This window comes from Takifugu rubripes, chromosome 2 (genome assembly GCF_901000725.2).
Source record: "Takifugu rubripes chromosome 2, fTakRub1.2, whole genome shotgun sequence".
Lineage (NCBI taxonomy): Eukaryota > Metazoa > Chordata > Actinopteri > Tetraodontiformes > Tetraodontidae > Takifugu > Takifugu rubripes.
In genome coordinates, this window is record NC_042286.1 from 2716555 (window position 1) to 2734960 (window position 18406).

General features: G+C 44.0%; 1 protein-coding gene across 2 annotated transcripts in view; it reads left to right on the forward strand.

Annotated features, from left to right (window-relative positions):
- Positions 1-18406, forward strand: part of alk (ALK receptor tyrosine kinase) — a 268453-nt gene that overhangs the window by 150582 nt on the left and 99465 nt on the right. For both annotated transcript variants that reach the window (XM_029832749.1, XM_029832750.1), the window contains exon 4: positions 5518-5722. In XM_029832749.1, coding sequence (XP_029688609.1) covers positions 5518-5722 — 205 coding nt within the window. The remainder of the gene's footprint in view (positions 1-5517; positions 5723-18406) is intronic.

The following is an 18406-nucleotide window of genomic DNA, read 5'->3' on the forward strand; positions in this document are numbered from 1 at the left end:
TAGACGTAGCTCCAGCAGCGTGCGTCAACAGAATGGCATGAGTGACAATGAATTAGCTTAGCGCTCTTATCGTGTCAGTTGTGCGGAATTTGTTTGCATGCGGGGAAGAGACAAGTAAAACAGCCGGATGCAGCTTGTGCAATGTGAGTGGCATTAGCATTGGACGTTTCCACATCGTGAACTTGATAAAACTTTGGCAGAAGCATCACAGAAAGGAGTATGAAGACTTTTTGCTGTCAACAAGTGCTAAGGAGCCACGAGAACAGTCATTGAAAAAATAATTGATGTTGTTATCGGCAGACAGTCTTAGTTGGTATCGGACATGAAAAAGTTGTATAGAGCCATCCCTTGTATAAAATATATCTATTTTCTGTGGCATTAAATGACTAACATGTTAGGCATTTCAACAAGTAATCCTGTTTTATAGATTACCTGCTACTGTTTATCCAAGGTAGTTTTCTGTGTCAACTTTCCTGGTGACTCGCAACCATGTGAGCCAGAAGACAAAGGGGAGACACCTCAACTGAAACTAGGTGAACGGCGTCTGTGTAGATTCTCAATCATCCAGGTCATCGTATCCAAAGTAGTTTTCTCTGTCGACTGGACTGGGTTTCTTCTCTTGAAGACGTTTCGCCTTCTATCCAGAAGGCTTCTTCAGTTCTGAAATTGCTGGGGAGAGAGCTTGAAAATATATAGCCCCTGTGGACCATTAGCATGCTAATGATCTGGGTGGTCACTCAGATCCCAAACCAGCGGTCTTCTCTGGCCAGTAGATCGCTGGTTTGAAAGGGGTGTCAAGGAAGCTATCCATGTCAAATTGGAAAAGCCATCCTTAAACAGAGGTGGTGGCCTGAGGCACTTCCTATCACCCACATACAATGCAACAGCAAAACAAACATTCACACCATTCCAGGAGACCTGGAGACTCACCACCAAGTGATCCAGCAGACAAAGGGGAGAACCTCAACAGAAACTAGGTGAACGACCCGACCAACGACCCTGCTAACGACTCTCAGGTGACCACCCAGATCATTCACATGCAGATGGTCCACAGGGGCTATATATTTTCAAGCTCTCTCCCCAGCGAGTTCAGAACTGAAGAAGCCTTCTGGATAGAAGGCGAAACATCTTCAAGAGAAGAAACCCAGTCCAGCTGACAGAGAAAACTACTTTGGATAACGATGACCTGGATGATTGAGAATCTACACAGACATCTGCTACTGTATAGCAATATAAACATAAACTCGCATACAGAATTACCTCAGATCCAATATCATTGGTCTATTTAACCTACAGCTCCCCCAAAGCTGACAAGTTTAGAACCCAGGTTATAAGTTAATATTAATTATGACATAATAATCTTTTTTTAAAAATGGTAAAACTGTTTTCTAAATGTAAAAATCTAACAGTTGATACATTGTGCAGGGCGGAGCAGACAAGCAGGGTCGGCAGCTCTTTGGATCTTATTATTTTCTATAGTCAGCAAGTGGCCAGCTTGAGTCACGGATGACTTTTAAATCTTGGCAGTGAAATGAAATTTGAAAGAGTGAGTAAAATATGTGACCTGTCGTCTTGCTCGCTCCAAGCAAAGCAATTTTAAAATCGATTAGGCTTAAACTCATGATTCCTTTAGAGCTGCTGTCGTCCATCAATCCCTGGCTTTGATCCCTCCTACCTCTATGGTCTGGGTAAAAAGACTAAACTCTGATGTCCCCATGTTCAACACGGACTGTTGGAATGTTCTTGATCCGTAGGTCTTCTCAAGTCCAAGCACACATTAGATTGACTCTAAATAGCCCTGCCGATCAAAACCTGGCAGAAGCATTTCCAGACCACCAGAAAAAAAAATAAAATAAAGCAAAAGTAACTTTTCTGGGAACATGAACCTATAACAATCCAGACCCATATCCCCTTAAAGACGAATTACAGGGGTTACACCATGGAGTTGGTTACTTTATTTAACTAATTTGCCTTTTCTTACCTCTACCAAGGAGATTCTGTGGCAGCCGACATTCATAGGAAAATAACTCAAAAAGTCCAAAACAAATTTCCATTCTGTTTTCAAGAAATGTTGCTAATCGGCCAAGTGGCTTTGATCATAAATTAGCCTACTATGTTATGTAACCTTGTATTACGTCTGCCTATATACTTACATATGTCAAAAAGTGTGAGGGATTAGTTGTGTTGGGCCATGATATTAAAGCTGTTGCATATATGTTAATTAGAATCAGAATTAGAATTAGAATTAGAATCAGGTTTATTGCCATTGTTCATGTAATACACAGTATTACACAAGCTAGGAATTTGTCCTGGTGTGACGCTGCGACATTCAACATAAAGAAGACAACATTAGAATAAGATAAATAAAATAAGACATATGTACAGTATATATATAAATAGTAAGAAATAGTGCAGGTCAAGGAGAAATGTGATGTTCGTGAGTCGGTATGGTATAAACATGGTATAAACATTCTCTTTTTCCTTCCTTGTGATTTTACTTTTTTCTTGCAGCAGCCCTGCAAGTGTAACATTAATCACCCCGAACAATATAAATACAGTGTTCTGTTATTTAAGATTCCTGCCTTTAAGCACTTTCCTTGATAACACCTCTCTTAATACGTTCCTTTTATGTGTTTTTTAATTCACTGTTACTAAATTATTGACATTATTGTACAACATTAACCTTGACGGTTATAAAGCTGCTAGATACCAATTATACTAAAAGTTTTCATCTGGATGATTTCCTCTTTTACACCATAAAACCACTCTTTAATATCAGGCGTAAGGCAGCTTTAATCGTCACCAGACAGTGTAGCTTTTAATTATCATAAGCTTTATCCTAAGTCTCAGCTGTTTTTCCAAAAAAATGCTGGTAAAACGTTGCGCAGCTCGACTTATCTCCAAACAGCCAACGGACACGGTTGGACTCCAGGTAGTTTCCAGTCGAAGTATTCAGCAGCCAGCGACCCGGGTGCTCGTCTTGAAGTATCTCATCCCAACTTGAAATAAACACCTTGTTTTAATCAGGTAAACACAGCTGTGTTTAACTCCTGGGTAGAAACAAACAGAATAGCATCGGCGTAGATGTATGGCCGTGCCTGTAATGTATCATCAAAACAAAAGCAAAGGAAAAAGGGGGGGGGGGGGGGATCAGAATGGTCCATGAATGAAAAAGCTTATGCTAAACTTTTCGATGCTGCAGAAGCACGTCACTGCGGTGCCAAAGACCGTCTAGTAAATTAAGGCAGGCAGTCAAACCGTGGGGACAAAATAGGCTTTTGCTGGCCCTGGTTAAATGCGTCATGCAGTAAGACGATTTGCCGAAGAATACAGTTTGAAGGGTTTTGTTTTGTTTTTATTATGGAGAGGGGTTCTATTCCCGTCAACAGTTGGGCCAATTCGGTACGATCTGTCGACAAGAGGCTCAGTTGATTGAATCTCCAACTGCTCAGGGAGCGGGAAAAGAATTTACCAGCTTGATTTAATGATGTGGAATGAAAACGAATAACCATTACTTTGGATTGAAACCGTTGTGTTCCTACTCGGCGGGCCTCGTCCCCCTCTATGGAGTAAAGGGCAAAATAATCAACTGAATTTTTATCAACACAACGTCCGGAGTTCTCTAATAAATAAGCTTCAGCCTCCGACAGGACCCATTAACTGCAGAAAAACTATCCTTTCATGGTGAAAGTGTTGCTCTTGGTTACAAAGCATGGAAAAATAACTCCATTCTAATAGCTGACAGGCTTTTCCATCAGCGGCTCTTCATTAACAGAGTTGTGGGATCCAAGACAGTCAGGTTTTAACTCCCATAAAATCACCCACTGACATGTTTGAATCTGTTACTGAATGATAGAGGGAATAACGTGCATCTGACCACAGAATGTCCCCTTCATCAGTCATGCAATCATTCCCAAGCCTCTTAAATCTGAACGCAAACATAGATCACGTTGCACTCTGCAAATTCAATGTCATTACGTCAATAACATTGTAACTGCTTTTGATTAAAATAATAAATGGATGTGAACTGACGTGTCTCTATAGACTAATAAAGAATTGTTAATAAGCCACACATAATTTGTATTCAAAACTAAACATCGCCCAGGCTATTGCTTTAAATCATTAATGTAAAATCAATGTGTAGAGCAAGTGTCCTGAGCACTTTGAACCGAGAACAAATGAGACTGACTCCAACAGTCTCCTGTTGTAATATGTAATTACACATTACGGGCGCACTCCAGTTTGAGGATATTTATCCTTGTTTTTATCTTAACCTGGATCTGGATCTTGCACCTGACCTCACAGCAGGAGGGATGTGCATCTCAGATTTCTCCAGTGATGCATGTTGATAAGGGGAATTGCTCGTTAGCTCAGTTATAGATGCTACATTTATATCCTTGCCGTAGTTTCCTATAAACACAGAGGCCATCACCATGTTAAACTAGCTAACAGGTGTAAAAGCAATTGATTCATCTAAGGCTGATCAACCTGATCTTGTGGGGGGGGGGGGTTTCTTTGTTCTCTCTCTTTTTTTGCTGCATAAGCGAGTTGAGTGGAGTTTCCTGTTGACGGAACTGTGCTGATGCTAACTAACCAGTCCACTAGCCATTTGGTTGCCACACTGTCACTTGTCATTGACAATCGTCTGACTATTCTATATTGTATTTACTGCATGTTGACACAGTTAATACTGAAAATACTGAATAAGAATAATTAAAATTAATATTGTGTTATATTTTTATGGTATTAATGATGCCTGAGATGGCTCAATTTCACACTCGTTTAGGGGTTAAAGACATAATAATGACATAAACATTTAAGTGCGAAAAGCTGTTTGCATGCAGAGGTCGACACGTAAGGATATAACACGTGCGTCCCACTTAGGAAAGTACACTTGGATACATCTGACCCTTGGGATGCTGCGTTGCTATGATCCAAAGGCAACAGCGCAGCTTAGGACTGAAAGAATAAACCAGAGAGGATATAAGAATAAATCCGCCAACTGCGTGCTGTGAAAAATGCTTTTTGGATTTCTTTTGAGAAGCGTAGCAGCAACCAGGAATGAAGCTCATGACCTCCAACACAAAATACAATGCAGTAAAAAAATGCATAGTAAAAAAAAAAAGAAGAAGAAATTCCCTCATATCTTTACCATCCTGTCACTTATTAACTCCTGCCTGCATGAGCTCAACATGTTTGAAAGTGAGCAGGGACCTGGTATCACAGCCAGAGCTCTCATTGACTTTTCTTTCAAAAGCAGCTTGACACCGTGCCTTTTCCTTCAAGAGCTGCCCTTAGGTTGCGCCTCGGATATATTTAAGTCATTGCCAATTGCTCATCTGGATTCTGCTCACTCTCTTCTGCACGCCCGATTCTCTCCAGTCTCAAGTGTTCATTGGGATACAGTTTGGATCAGTGGCACGCGTCTCGTGTTATTTATTTATTTTTTTCACAACCACCATGTTTATGCCACTGCTCTGTGTTTACCATCTGAACTCTTTCTCTCCCCCTCCTCAGGCCAGTTCCTCTGGGTGAACAGTTCATCTTTCGGTGGCCCCTGGGTCCTGAGTCCTTGGCTGCAGGAGAGCCAGGGTCCCTGCAGCCTGGACATGGCCGTCTTCCTGCACCCCAAGCAAAGCGGTCAATACACCATTTGGCTCATAGAGAGAGACAAACCTCCGCTTGCCCTCGTCTCTACCAACACGCTGCCACGCATGACAGGGTAAGTGCAAGTTTTGGACTGAAGATGACACCGAAAAGCAAACTGAACACTTAACGTTACACACAGGCTGTTATGAAGTTGTCGTAGCGCGTCGTCAGCCTTTGTCAGTGTGGGTTCGCCATCATGCATGCTGCAGGAAGTTGTAATGGAAAGAGCCGCTCTTCGGTCATATTTCACGCTGCTTTGGGTGTGTAATCTCATCAGGATGCTGAAATCTGATCAGTGTCGCCCTTTATGCGACTTTCCTTCGTTTCCCCCTGCAGTTTGAGCGCGCTAGTGGATTCCAGCGCACACACACATGCACGTGTCCTTGTACCAGTTATACTGTCTGTTGACTACCAAAATACTCATTCTACTATCAAAGAGGGGACTGTTTTGTTTTGAAGTAGGGACATTTTGGCTGGTCCTCACAACTTCAATAGAATGTTTTTGTTTTTTTTAATGCAGAGGGAAGAATGGGGTTTAGGTTGTTAGGGGAGGCGGTTGTCTCGAGGACCTGAGAGCAGGCAAGAACACAGTGGTAAAAGGTCCAAATGAGTTTTATTGACTGGGGAAAACACTTAAAAGACTAAAGCAACCCCCCTGGACTGCAGGGAGCTCGGGAGTCGAGTTCTGCACTTCACAGATCCAGCAGACGGCGTGGAGACCTTGAACGTGCAGGGAAACAAGGGAAACAGGCAGGGCAATGCAACAACACTCCGGCCCTGATAGGCAGGTGCTCCCTCCTTAAACAGGCAGCCAGATGATAATCGCCAACAGGTGCGCCTGCCTACAGCGCCCGCTGTTGCAAATCAAACTCCTGCACACCCCCTGCAGGAAAAACACAACCCTGGACCCCAGCATAGGTTAGGGTTAGGGGGTTATTTGGGTTAGCTAGAGGGTGGTGTATAATGTCTATTAAAGTCCCCACAAAGACAGAAATGGGGTTAGAGTTAGGTGATGGGTAGGTTGAAGCAACACTAACAGCTGCTGTTAACTGCTACCGTTTATAGTAGACTGGTCTCACCATGAACGCGAAGACAGTGGTACTCTGAACTCCGCACCACCATCACCGGTCTTCAGCATCAACAAAAAGCCCTTGGAATTAGTTCCAGATTTTAAATGTTTTAAAAGCATCCTCTCCGAGACAATGATGTCCAAAACTGAATTAAGTCTTCCCCAACCTTCGTCAGTAGACTGTGTGAGTGTTTACTCTGTGGCTTTGAGACTTGGATGATGTATCATTACCACATCCATCAGCTGGAGAACGACCACATCAAATGTCTCCAGCGCATCCTTGTACTAACCTGGTGTGTCCGTGGACCCCGCACCCAAGTTCTGCAGATAACTGGTGCCACGATCACGGAGGCTATATTTTTCCAGCTCTAACTACGATGGGCTGGCCACACCATCAGGATGCCAACTCCTGTATGGTCAGCTACATCCTAGCCAGGGAGCTGCAGGAGGCCAAAAGTGGAGAAAAAAGGACCGGCTCAAAACAGCACTTAAGAGGGATACAGCATACGCAGCTGGAGAGCTCTGCCCACCCCAACGCTCCTACTGGAGGCAACTCTGCCAAGCTGGTGTCGAGTGCTTTGAAGAAGAGAGGAGTAAGGAGAGAGGAAAGGAAACATCAGGGAGTGTGTGTGTGCCTGAGAGCATTGGCATTCTTATGAGCAGGCGCTGCAGTAATCATGATCATCACACGTGTGACAGATTTTGCGCGTGCTGTCTTTTTGGACACTGATTTGTAGTCAGACTCTACCCTCCAAAAACGCCCTCTCTGCAGGCTCAAACCTCTTCTGGTTCTGATGGGAGAACCTCTCACAAGGAGGGGGAGCAGAAGGCGCCCAACATTTGAAGAGTCAGCCAGTTTGCTAATTGCCAACCCGAGTCACTGCTTTTGACTTTTAATGCGACACGCTTGCCCGGCTCTGCAGACAGGACGTTACGTGTGAGGTGAGCCAAGGGGAAAACAAAGCACCATTATACACAGTGGTCATCAAATAAACATGAAGATAGACTCAGATTTACCCAATACGGATTCTCAGTTGTGTGGTTGGACTGGAATTAAAGTTGGCGATCAAGCAAAATGGGTAGTCTAGTCGGCACAAAAGAAAAATAGCCAAACCACAAAATGCACTGATGCCGTTACACATTTTTTAAATGCATTTTGAGGCTTTTATAAATATTTCATGCGCAAAAGACTCATATTTTGAGTCTACACCGTTGAGTTGTGGCAGTCCTCCGGTTTGTTTTGTCATTAAGGTGTAATGAAGAGCACGTGCATTTCTAGGCGCACATGCAGGTTAACACACTTGTGTTCTTGTGCAGTCATTTATCCGAGCTCGTATGCGGCGAACGACCTCGATTCCGACGTTTCGGTGTAGGTGTAGGTGTCACAGCCAGCCACTGTGACAGTAACGCCATCTGTCAATGTGTGGGACAGGAGCTTCAAAGCAAACATGCAAATCATGTAAAGTGCTTTATTATACAAATGCAGAGTTAAAAATAGTTGGCTCATTATGTGAAATAGAATTCAGCGATATAATATGTGGCGCTCAACCCAAATCAAGGTTGAGTTGTGTGGCTTTTGTTCCTTCTTGTTCTCGCTTAACAACCCAGCGAGTAGCGAGAAATGAAAGTAAGGCTGATGCTTTGAAGGTGAATTTCTTTAGTGTTTTGCTGTAGATTGAGATTTCCATGATATGTTTCAAAGTTCACGATGAGCACACAAAGATTTCTGTGAACATAGTTGCCCCAGAAGTAGATGCCTGATTGAGCTTCATGTGCCTGGCAGCATTATTGGTGACATCACAGTTATGAAACTAATTTCTAACACACCCACTTTTATAATAGATCATATAGTCTTTAGCTTGGAGGACATTACCAGTCAATATGTTTACATGCAGATTTTAATTGGACCATTGTTCCAGCAAATTGTTGACTCTGCTACAGTGGTGTTTAGCACTCTTTCAGGTTGTAAGTTTTGGGAAGTTAACAGTTTTTCAACTAGCTAGCAAATTAGTAACTCAAAAGACATGATGCTCTGTCTGCCTGGCTAAAAACAAACTCCAACCATATTTGTTTTGCTTCTTCTGTTAAAGCTCCTCTGTTTACCTTTTTCCGCATTGTTCCCATTTGGTTCAAGACCCGGTATCGGACTGGTCCATCCTGCAGAAGGGCGCTGACTCTGAATCACATTTTTTTGGTGTGTTAGCTCGATAATTTTAGCTGGACTAACGCTAACGCTTGGGGCTTTTTGAGGTGTCATGCAAACCTCCAGAGTGAGGGCGAAAAGATTTATCAGTGCACAAAACCTCACGGCTTGGGGTGAGATTTAAAGGCCCTTAATACTTGGCAAACGTTTCCCTGAAGGTTCTTATCCATGAACTGAAAGTTCTTTCCAAATTTTGCAGACACTCACACAAGCTTCACCTTGGCTCCATTTTTAATGTTTGACCTGTGTAGAACACTGCCTCACGATCAATTTAATTGTAATTAACTGCAATTACTTAGTCACCACCAAACTATTGTTTGTGTGACCATAATTATAATTAAGTTTTGCTTCTATATAATACTCTGGTGCAAATTTTGTCATGAAAAATAGGACATTGTTGTATTATAAACCACCCAGCTGAAGAAAACTTTTTAAATTTAAGTTTAAATTATTTATACTCCTGAAAGCCAATAGATTGCATTTAAATTATGTCACACAATGACCAACAGATTGAGTTTTTCCCCCTCTAACTCACACTCTTGAATTCTTAATGAAAACAACTTGTCAACTCAACAAGATGTATGTCAGGACGAGGGAAATCTAGAGAGAAAGACGGCCGAGAGCTGAGAGAGACGCCCGAGGAGCTGTGATTGGCGATGCAGTGCAGTCCTGGCAGGCCTCTCCAAAGCCTCCACGTTGTGCTCACCAAAGCTGAGCCACAGCTCTTGGACCATAATCACCGTAAAGTCTTGATGAGGTTCCGGTAGCTCTGTTTCTGGGAACGCTGCCAGAAGTGCAGTGGCAAAAAGATACGGAGGCAGAGCTCAGGTTTTCAGCTTAAGCTTAGTGTATCAAGGAAGCTATTTTGCACCAGTGTGTTGGCTGACAGATGATCCAGAAGTCATTTATTTAGCTATTGTTGCAGATTTTTGTTCATAACAGGTATTTAATCATTTGTACCAAAGCTGCTTCGGAAAACTTGAAACCGGCAGTAAACTTTGGATTCAGCTTTTCCTAAGCAGGATGTGGTCCGGTGGCTTTTGTGAGGCGTCATCAGTAACCCTGCAGGAGCTTCCTTCGCTGTTTCAGATGTAAATGAGGTTCGACAGCCCCCAGAGTCATATGGGTCTTCTCACCTGTCCTTTGCACATTTTCCTCGATGACTGTGGGATTTCTGCTTTCAGCCTAACTGACAGGAGGGACAGAAAAATCAAAAGTGGCTTCTGTGGTATTTTTCAAATACATTTTGGACCTGGACCCCTTTTTTTTCTCCCAGCAGAAGCCACGAAGGCTGCTGCGCTATTGTATTATACACTCCTAATGGTATTTTAATTGCAAAATTGGATTGTCGGCCTTATAAAGGCCATTAAACACCCTTGAAGAAAAATATAATAAAAGCCAGAAAAAACACGTTTGAAATGATTTTATTCTTACATATTACTTCAAAACTCTAACCCAAGTTAAAAGTTCTCCGCATTCTGCGTAATGGTGGCAAAGTAGAAGAGAAGCCAAAGAATTCAAGGATTCATTTAAATCTGTCAGTCGCTCATCTGGAACGCTCAAATGCCTGTTTGGGCGCAGAATGAAGGAAGCGGTAGGCACGAGCAAGCGAGGGACTGCACAATTTTGAGGAAATGCTTGCTCATCCGTGAGTAGACTGATATTCATCCAACTGTAACCACCAATATTTGAAGCTAAGGGAACAAACAAATAAATATACATGTGCCTACTAGTTCCAGAGGTTCTCTGCTGCTACATACAACTTATTAACACATGTTATTCACATTCCACTAAGGTGCTGTTGTGCTTTTTCTGGCAGCTATACCTTTACTCAGGATTGGAGCGAGGTCAAAAATGTGAAAGGGCCTAATGATTATTATGATTTAGACTGGATTAAAAGCACTGGGAATCTTCCAGCTCCTCATTCACAAAAGCCTCTTTTGGTGCGATGCATCCCCCCCACATCCTGGCAAAGACTGCTGAGACAGAAAAATGTCTCTCCTTCCGTTCTACTCCCATTTCAATTGCAGCATTCTTTAGGATGAGGATGTCTCTAAGGGAAGAGTGTCTCTGCCTCAATGAAGAGAGAGCGGCATAAACTTATGCAAGGAACCAGGAATACTACTAAAAAATGTGTTTCCAGAACTTTAATAAATAAACATTCACACGCCTCATTTTAGCTTGTAACATTGTGATGGCCAATACAGTCTTGCCACATTTCATAAAGCTGCTAAGTCCTAATAGCGCTAATGGAGCTTACAGCAACTTTCCAGAATTGAATGTGTCAGCTCTATTGAATTTTAAGTTTAAACTGAAATAAGTTTAAAGTTTGCCACAAACCTTGCTTTTAAAGAAGCAAAATGATTGTTTATTGCTTCATTTTAAACTTATTGGAGTAAAATTGCCATAGTTAAGAAATAGCGGAATATAATATATATGATACATAATATATAATTTTATAAAAAAGTCAATAAGATGGCCTGTTACAGTTGATTTGAAAATAAATATCCTCTCATGTCAGTAGGAAAATTTTGGACATTTCTGAAATGATAATGGAGAAAGTTCTTCTTCAGGCCTGGGCTGATTGAACCTATTTTTAGCTTTAGAAAAGTGCCCTCCTTACTCACACATTCTGCCATGTTGTAAACATGGACCTGCCATTAGGGCGATAGAGCTGCTGCAGCAATTCAGGTATGACAGAAAGTATTTGCATCAACAAAGTAACTCTCATAAAAGCAGACAACATCACATCAGTTGTCAGGCATAATAATACTAATAAAAGTCTAAAATCATATGTATTTAACTTGATTATTTCTCAGATTAGCATGACTTGGTTCCATGCATTGTCGCCCCCTTTTTTTTCTGACACCAGTGAAGAATGAAACAAATTGTTTCTGTGTTTATGAGAATGAGGTGCTCTGCAGAGCTTTATATATTTGTGAAACGTTCAAAAGTCATCATGTGTGACTTGTGGGCGCATCTGTGGACGTTAACCTTGAAGCCCAAAAGGCCATTCAAGCTCTAGCTGCACAAATGGGTTTTTCATATTTGCTCAGAAATGATGGACACACACTCTGTTGCTGGGTAGAACTCTCCCTACATCACTGTCCCCACTCCTGCACAGAGACTCAGAGCACTTTGTACTGACTTCTGCCAGTAGCTCGCGTCACTTTTCTGGGAAAAAAGGTGTGACACAGCGGTTAGCACAGGTTTCTCACTGATCAGGAAACGACTACTGATAAGGCATAAAAAGTGGTTAGCATTAAGTGGATGGATGGATGGATGGATGGATGGATGGATGGATGGATGGATGGATGGGTGAATGGATGGATGGATGGATGGATGGATGGATGGATGGATGGATGGATGGATGGATGGATGGATGGGTGAATGGGTGGGTGGGTGGGTGGATGGATGGATGGATGGATGGATGGATGGATGGATGGATGGATGGATTCAGATTCAGATTCAGATCCTTTATTGTCCCACACGGGGAAATTTACAGTGCAACAACAGCAACAAGAGCACTCAGAGAAAAATAAGATAGAATCAAATAGAAATCAAATGGAATATACAAATGGAATATACAAAGAGGGTGCATATTTACAATAATCCAGATAAATGGATACTCGGCCTCTGTGTACCTGTACATAGTACAGAGGGTGAATACAATTACATATCAGAATATATAATATTCAGATTGTGTTAGCGGTTGTTATGTTTATTGTGCAGTCTGACAGCAGCTGGCAGGAAAGATCTGCGATACCTCTCCTTCACACAGCGAGGGTGGAGCAGCCGCTCACTGAAGGAGCTGCCCAGTGCTGTCAGGGTGTCCTGTAGGGGGTGGGACGTGTTGTTCAACATGGATGACAGCTTAGCCATCATCCTCCCATTTCCCACCACCTCCACTGAGTCCAGGGGACATCCCAGGACAGAGCTGGCCCTCCTTACCAGTCTGTCCATCCTCTTCCTGTCCCTGTCTGTGATGCTACTGGACCAGCAGACTATCCCGTAGAAGATGGCTGATCCCACCACAGAGTCATAGAAAGTCAGCCTCCTGAGCAGGAACAGTCTGCTGTTGCCCTTCTTGACCAGGGCGTCTGTGTTGTGTGTCCAGTCCAGGTTATTGTTTAGGTGAACACCCAGGTACTTGTAGGACTCCACCACGTCAACATCCGTTCCCAGGATGTTCACTGGTGCAGGCGGGGGGTTGTTACGCCTGCGGAAATCCACCACCAGCTCCTTGATTTTGCCAGCGTTGATCTGGAGGTTGTTCCGCAGGCTCCATTTCACAAAGCCCTGAATAAGTACTCTGTACTCCGTATCGTCCCCGTCCGTGATGAGGCCGACAGCAGCAGAGTCGTCAGAGAACTTCTGGAGGTGACATGAAGATGTGCTGTATGAGAAGTCCGCGGTGTAGAGGGTGAACAGGAAAGGAGCCAGAACTGTTCCCTGCGGGACACCGGTGCTGCAGAGAAGCCGATCTGACTGGGAGCCCTTCACCCTCACAAACTGTGGTCTTTGTGTGAGGTAGTCCAGAATCCATGTTGTGAGGTGGTGATCCACCCCAGCTACCTCCAGTTTGTCCCCCAGCAGCCTGGGCTGGATGGTGTTGAATGCACTGGAGAAATCAAAAAACATGATCCTCACAGTGCTTCCAGCCTTCTCCAGGTGAGTGAGGGAGGTGTGGAGGAGGTAGATGACGGCATCGTCCACCCCGATGCTCGGCTGGTAGGCGAACTGCAACGGGTCCATGAAGGAGCTCACCAGTGGGCGCAGGTGATCGAGGATGAGTCTCTCCAGCGTCTTCATCAGATGAGACGTCAGAGCCACCGGCCTGTAGCTGTTGAGCTCCTTGGGGTGCGGTGTTTTCGGCACTGGGACGATGCAGGACGTCTTCCACAGCTGTGGCACTCTCCCCAGCCTCAGACTCAGGTTGAACGTGTGACTGAAGATCCCACACAGCTGGTCTGCGCAGGACTTCAGGAGCCTGGAGCTGATGCCATCCGGACCCGTCGCTTTCCTGGCCCTGTTCTTCTTCAGGGCCTTCCTCACCTGGTGTGGTGTGAGGGACAGGCTGGAGCAGGGAGGTGTTGGTGGGGGGGATGGGTATGGGCCAGGGTGTGAAGTGTCGGGAATGTGTGAGCTGAAGTTCATGTGAGAGGGGGAGGAGGGGGGACAGGAGGAACAATGGGTTGCAGGCACAGACAGTGGCGGGGGTAGCAGCAGAGGAGACTGGGCTGGGGGAGGGGTGGGTACCTGATCAAATCTATTGAAAAACAAGTTCAGGTCGTTAGCCCACCCCCGGTCGCCCACAGGTTGGGACTTCTGCTCCTTGAAGCCCGAGATGGTCTTCAGGCCCTTCCATACCCCACAGATGTTGTTCTGCTGCAGCTGGTTTTCCATCTTCCTCCTGTAGTTGTCCTTCTCCTGTCTGATCTTCCTCCTCAGTTCCCTCTGCACAGTCTTCAGCTCTTCCTTGTCTCCAGACACAAAAGCCCTCTTCTTCTCCTTCAGGAGGGCCTTTATGTCTGGGGTGATCCAGGGCTTGCTGTTGGAGAAGCTCCGTACAGTCCTGGTGGGTACGGTGTTCTCCACGCAAAAGTTAATGTAGTCAGTGATGCAGCTGGTGAGGTTGTCAATGTCCTCCCCATGGGCGTCGCAGAATACATCCCACAGGGTCGTGTTGAGACAGTCTTTCAGGGCCTCTTCGGCTTCTTCGGACCATTTCTTCACTGTGCGGGTGACAGCAGGCTGCCTCTGCACAAGAGGTTTGTACACAGGCTGGAGGTGTACAAGGTTGTGGTCGGCACGGCCCAGGGGAGGGAGTGGGAGAGAGTGGTATGCCTCCTTGGTGTTGGCATAGAAGAGGTCCAGTGTTTTATTGTCCCTGGTGTGGCATGTGACGTACTGGGTGAATTTGGGCAGAGAAGATGATGGAGAGGCATGATTGAAGTCTCCAGAGATGAGGAGGAGGGCGTCAGGGTGCTGTGTTTGCAGCCTGCTCACTGCTGAGAGCAGGACATCACAGGATGGATGGATGGATGGATGGATGGAAAGCCATACCTCTGACATACTAATCTAAAATTGGTCCTATAACTGGAGATGATGCATGCAAGATTCTTTAACCTTGTCCCGATATTATTCTATAGTTTTGTTCATTTTTAATCATACTGATGGAATTTTTGAACAAATAAAATGGTATCTTGCTGATGGGTTTCTGATTTCACTGTGGTGCTCTCGAGGGTTGGAGACTTTTTGAGTTAGTTAGGTGCCAAACTTACCTATAAAATCTTACCGACTGTAAGAACTAATTTTTAACATTTTCATGTGGAACAAAACATTTAGTTCTTATTTATTATTTAAAATGTAGTTTCTATCTGACAATAGCTGCGCCATTTTCTTCTGACTCCTTTTAAATTGCCAGCATTTGTTGAAAAGCATGTTTCCGTAAGAAATGTTACATTTTGTGTGGCTTCAAGGCATCTTACGAGGCATCTGTTGCTAGACTGTCAAAGGAAACTGGCAGGAAAAGCATGAAAAGACACACAGACCTGAAAGAAGCCAGAAATGGAGAGGTAAAACTTGTATTTGTTACAACCTTTAGGTTGCAAAAAGTGCTATGGTATAAACAGTGAAGGGCAGCAAACACTTGGGATATTTTAGAAATCTTTTTTTTTTTTTGGACTGCACATATCTGTTTGGTAAGCCTCAAGGAGTAATGGAACAAGCCTCACGGAAATAAGTACCTGTAGCATTTCCGGTGTGGTATTATTAGTTCTGCTGCTGTGACAAAGGCAGAGTTATTTCAGCTTATATTTGCTCAGAGAAAAATTGAACAGCAAGCATCCCTTTAAGAAAAAGACCGAATGATCCAGGTTGGAACTGTGAAAATAAAGGGTTCACTGGAGAAATAAAGGGGATTTTAAAAGTCTTATCACACTGAGTTTTATAAATTGCTTTGGACAACAAGGTTAATGCAATCATTAAGTCTTGGCTACAAAGCAGCACTGTTAGTATGTGCTGAGAAAAGCAAACGAGGATCGCATTGCTCATCAGCCCAATTACTGGGTCAGGCCGGTGAAAAACGAAGCCGACCGGCTGGTGAAAAATGGAGACGACCAAACTTAGTGGGGATGAGAGGCAGAAATGCATGAGAGCAACGAAAACCAATTGGGGAGCTGCGCAAAGGCAGATTTCTCCAATGTAAAGCAAGACGCGCTCGGTTAATATCAATGTTTGGTTATTGAACACACCCCTGAGGATTTGCTGTTGCCACACTTAAGAAGTGGAGCGAATGTATGGATGTCTTCTTGGAGAGTTCATTGAATACCCCCCAGGCAGTACAGTTCAAACCTGAACGCCACTGTAGAAAATAAATCCCCCTCTGGTGTCCCAACAAGGTCATAAATCGGACTTGTTTGCATTGTGTTATGTTAATAATCAGTAAATCACTGGATGTGTGGGATCTATACAGTGTTTCGGTCTGCTTTTGCTTGGCTCTTTAGGCTGAACCGGTCCACCATCTCTGATGTCAGTCTCTTCTGACCCGTCTCTGCTGCCGGCCAGACGGCCATTGGTACAGGCACCACATGCTAATACGCCAATTCTTTCACTTGAGATTTGCAGAATTTAGAGATACATTTATTCGCCCAAACAACAGTGTGAAATATGAAATCGTCTCTAAGGTGCACATTGTACTTTCATGCAGCTGTGAGGTCCCGTTGGACATCTGTACTTCTCTTCCTCCGTAGAGGAAAGGTTCTATCCCCGCCCTCAGCCCTGCATGGCAGGTTAACCAAGGTGGGTTTTTTGATTTGCAGTTGCATTTTCTGGCAACTGGGAATACCCCCCCCCAAGATTTCCATTTGTGTAATTGCCTCCAATCAGGTCAACCTTCAGTCCCCATTACCATCTGGTGGAACTGCCTCTGTGGGCCGTTGCAGGAAATGTGGTCGCCGCCGAAAGAGAAAATACTCATCACAACCTGCATCATTGGATTCAGCCGAGTCTCAGGAAATGGATAATAATCCCAGATACGGATTCAGATCATTGTTGTGTCCTTTTTTTCCACGCCCATTACATTTGATTTCAATAGCCCCTAAGAGTGCTCCCCTAAAGTGTCATTGAAACTTACTTCTGGTGTAAATCCGGTGTGCTCTCTGACCTACCAGAAGTGATCTGAATGCACAGCTGTCATTGTTCAGGATCAGCGCCACTTTCACTGATAATTAATTTCCCCGCCAAACCATAAATGAAGGAAGAACAGATGGCCATTACGGCCTCTTGGTCTTGAGGGTTTCTTGCCCACATGTAGCTGACACTTGAGCTGCACTCCCACATATGTTCATTACTGCACTCAATTGCTCCTCTCATGGCCACTGGACCTCTCTGGCTGCTCGCAGCCCTCTGCCAAATTCCGCTACGTGGTTGTCATAAATTTCACATCAGGACTTTATCAACAGTAGCAACGCGAGTTTAAAATAACCCCAGATGATATTTGCTCAGGATGTGTTGACTTTAGGTGGAAGTTGTCTGTGTAGTACACAGAGTATACCTGATAAGAGGCGATGGTGGTTTTGTCCGCCAGTACATCATGTGTAGCAGGGTATGAGCCTGCAAAGGCAGCTTGTGCTTGTTCTCTAATCTCCTGAACCACCGCCGCTCCGTGCCGGAGCTGCTGTACTACCTGTTCAGCACTTACTCAGATGATGAGAGAAACGGTTCCAATCTCATGAACAGCATTCGGGGGTCATAACCTACTTATGGAGGCTGTGTGGAGGCTGGTTAGCTGAAGAAAACCTGCACCCTGTCTGAAAATCTACAAAAAAAGGCTAGTTAGGGGATATCATTTATCAGGATATTTAAAAGCTCTCACCACATGTCATATTTATCGTACTAAAGTACTGCTCCAACAGGCTTCGACAATAGTCTAAAATAGTCAAACAGACTTGAAGACAAACTAGTGCTGCAACTAACAACTCATTTGATAGTTGATGAACCTATTGATTATTAAAACGATTCATCGATTAATCAGGATAAAAAGCCGAGGCAATAGCGACGTGCCCGAGGGACCACCTTTCCAAATCCTTGTGCATTTCTGAGGTGCTGCTGTGTTGCACACGTTTGGCCTCACAAATTGTGCGTGTTTTCCTTTTTATTGCATCCGCTCTGCCAGATCAACTCCTAGTTCGCAGTTGGTTTGGCGGCATGAAAAAAGTTACAAATGTAACAACAACAACGCTCCAAACTAAATAGCAACTGTTAAATGACCCAGTGGTTGAGTCCCTAACAATAAGATGGTTCTGGGTTTAGTTCCAGCTGGAGTTTTTCCATGTGGAATTTGCATGCTCTAGCTACCCACAGGTAAAATAGGTTAGTTGGTTGGTTGGTTGGTTTGTGTGTATGTGTGTGTGTGTGTGTGTGTGTCTTTCTGTTTTGATTGAAACCCACCACACTCAAATTAGCAGGTTGCTGCGTAATGT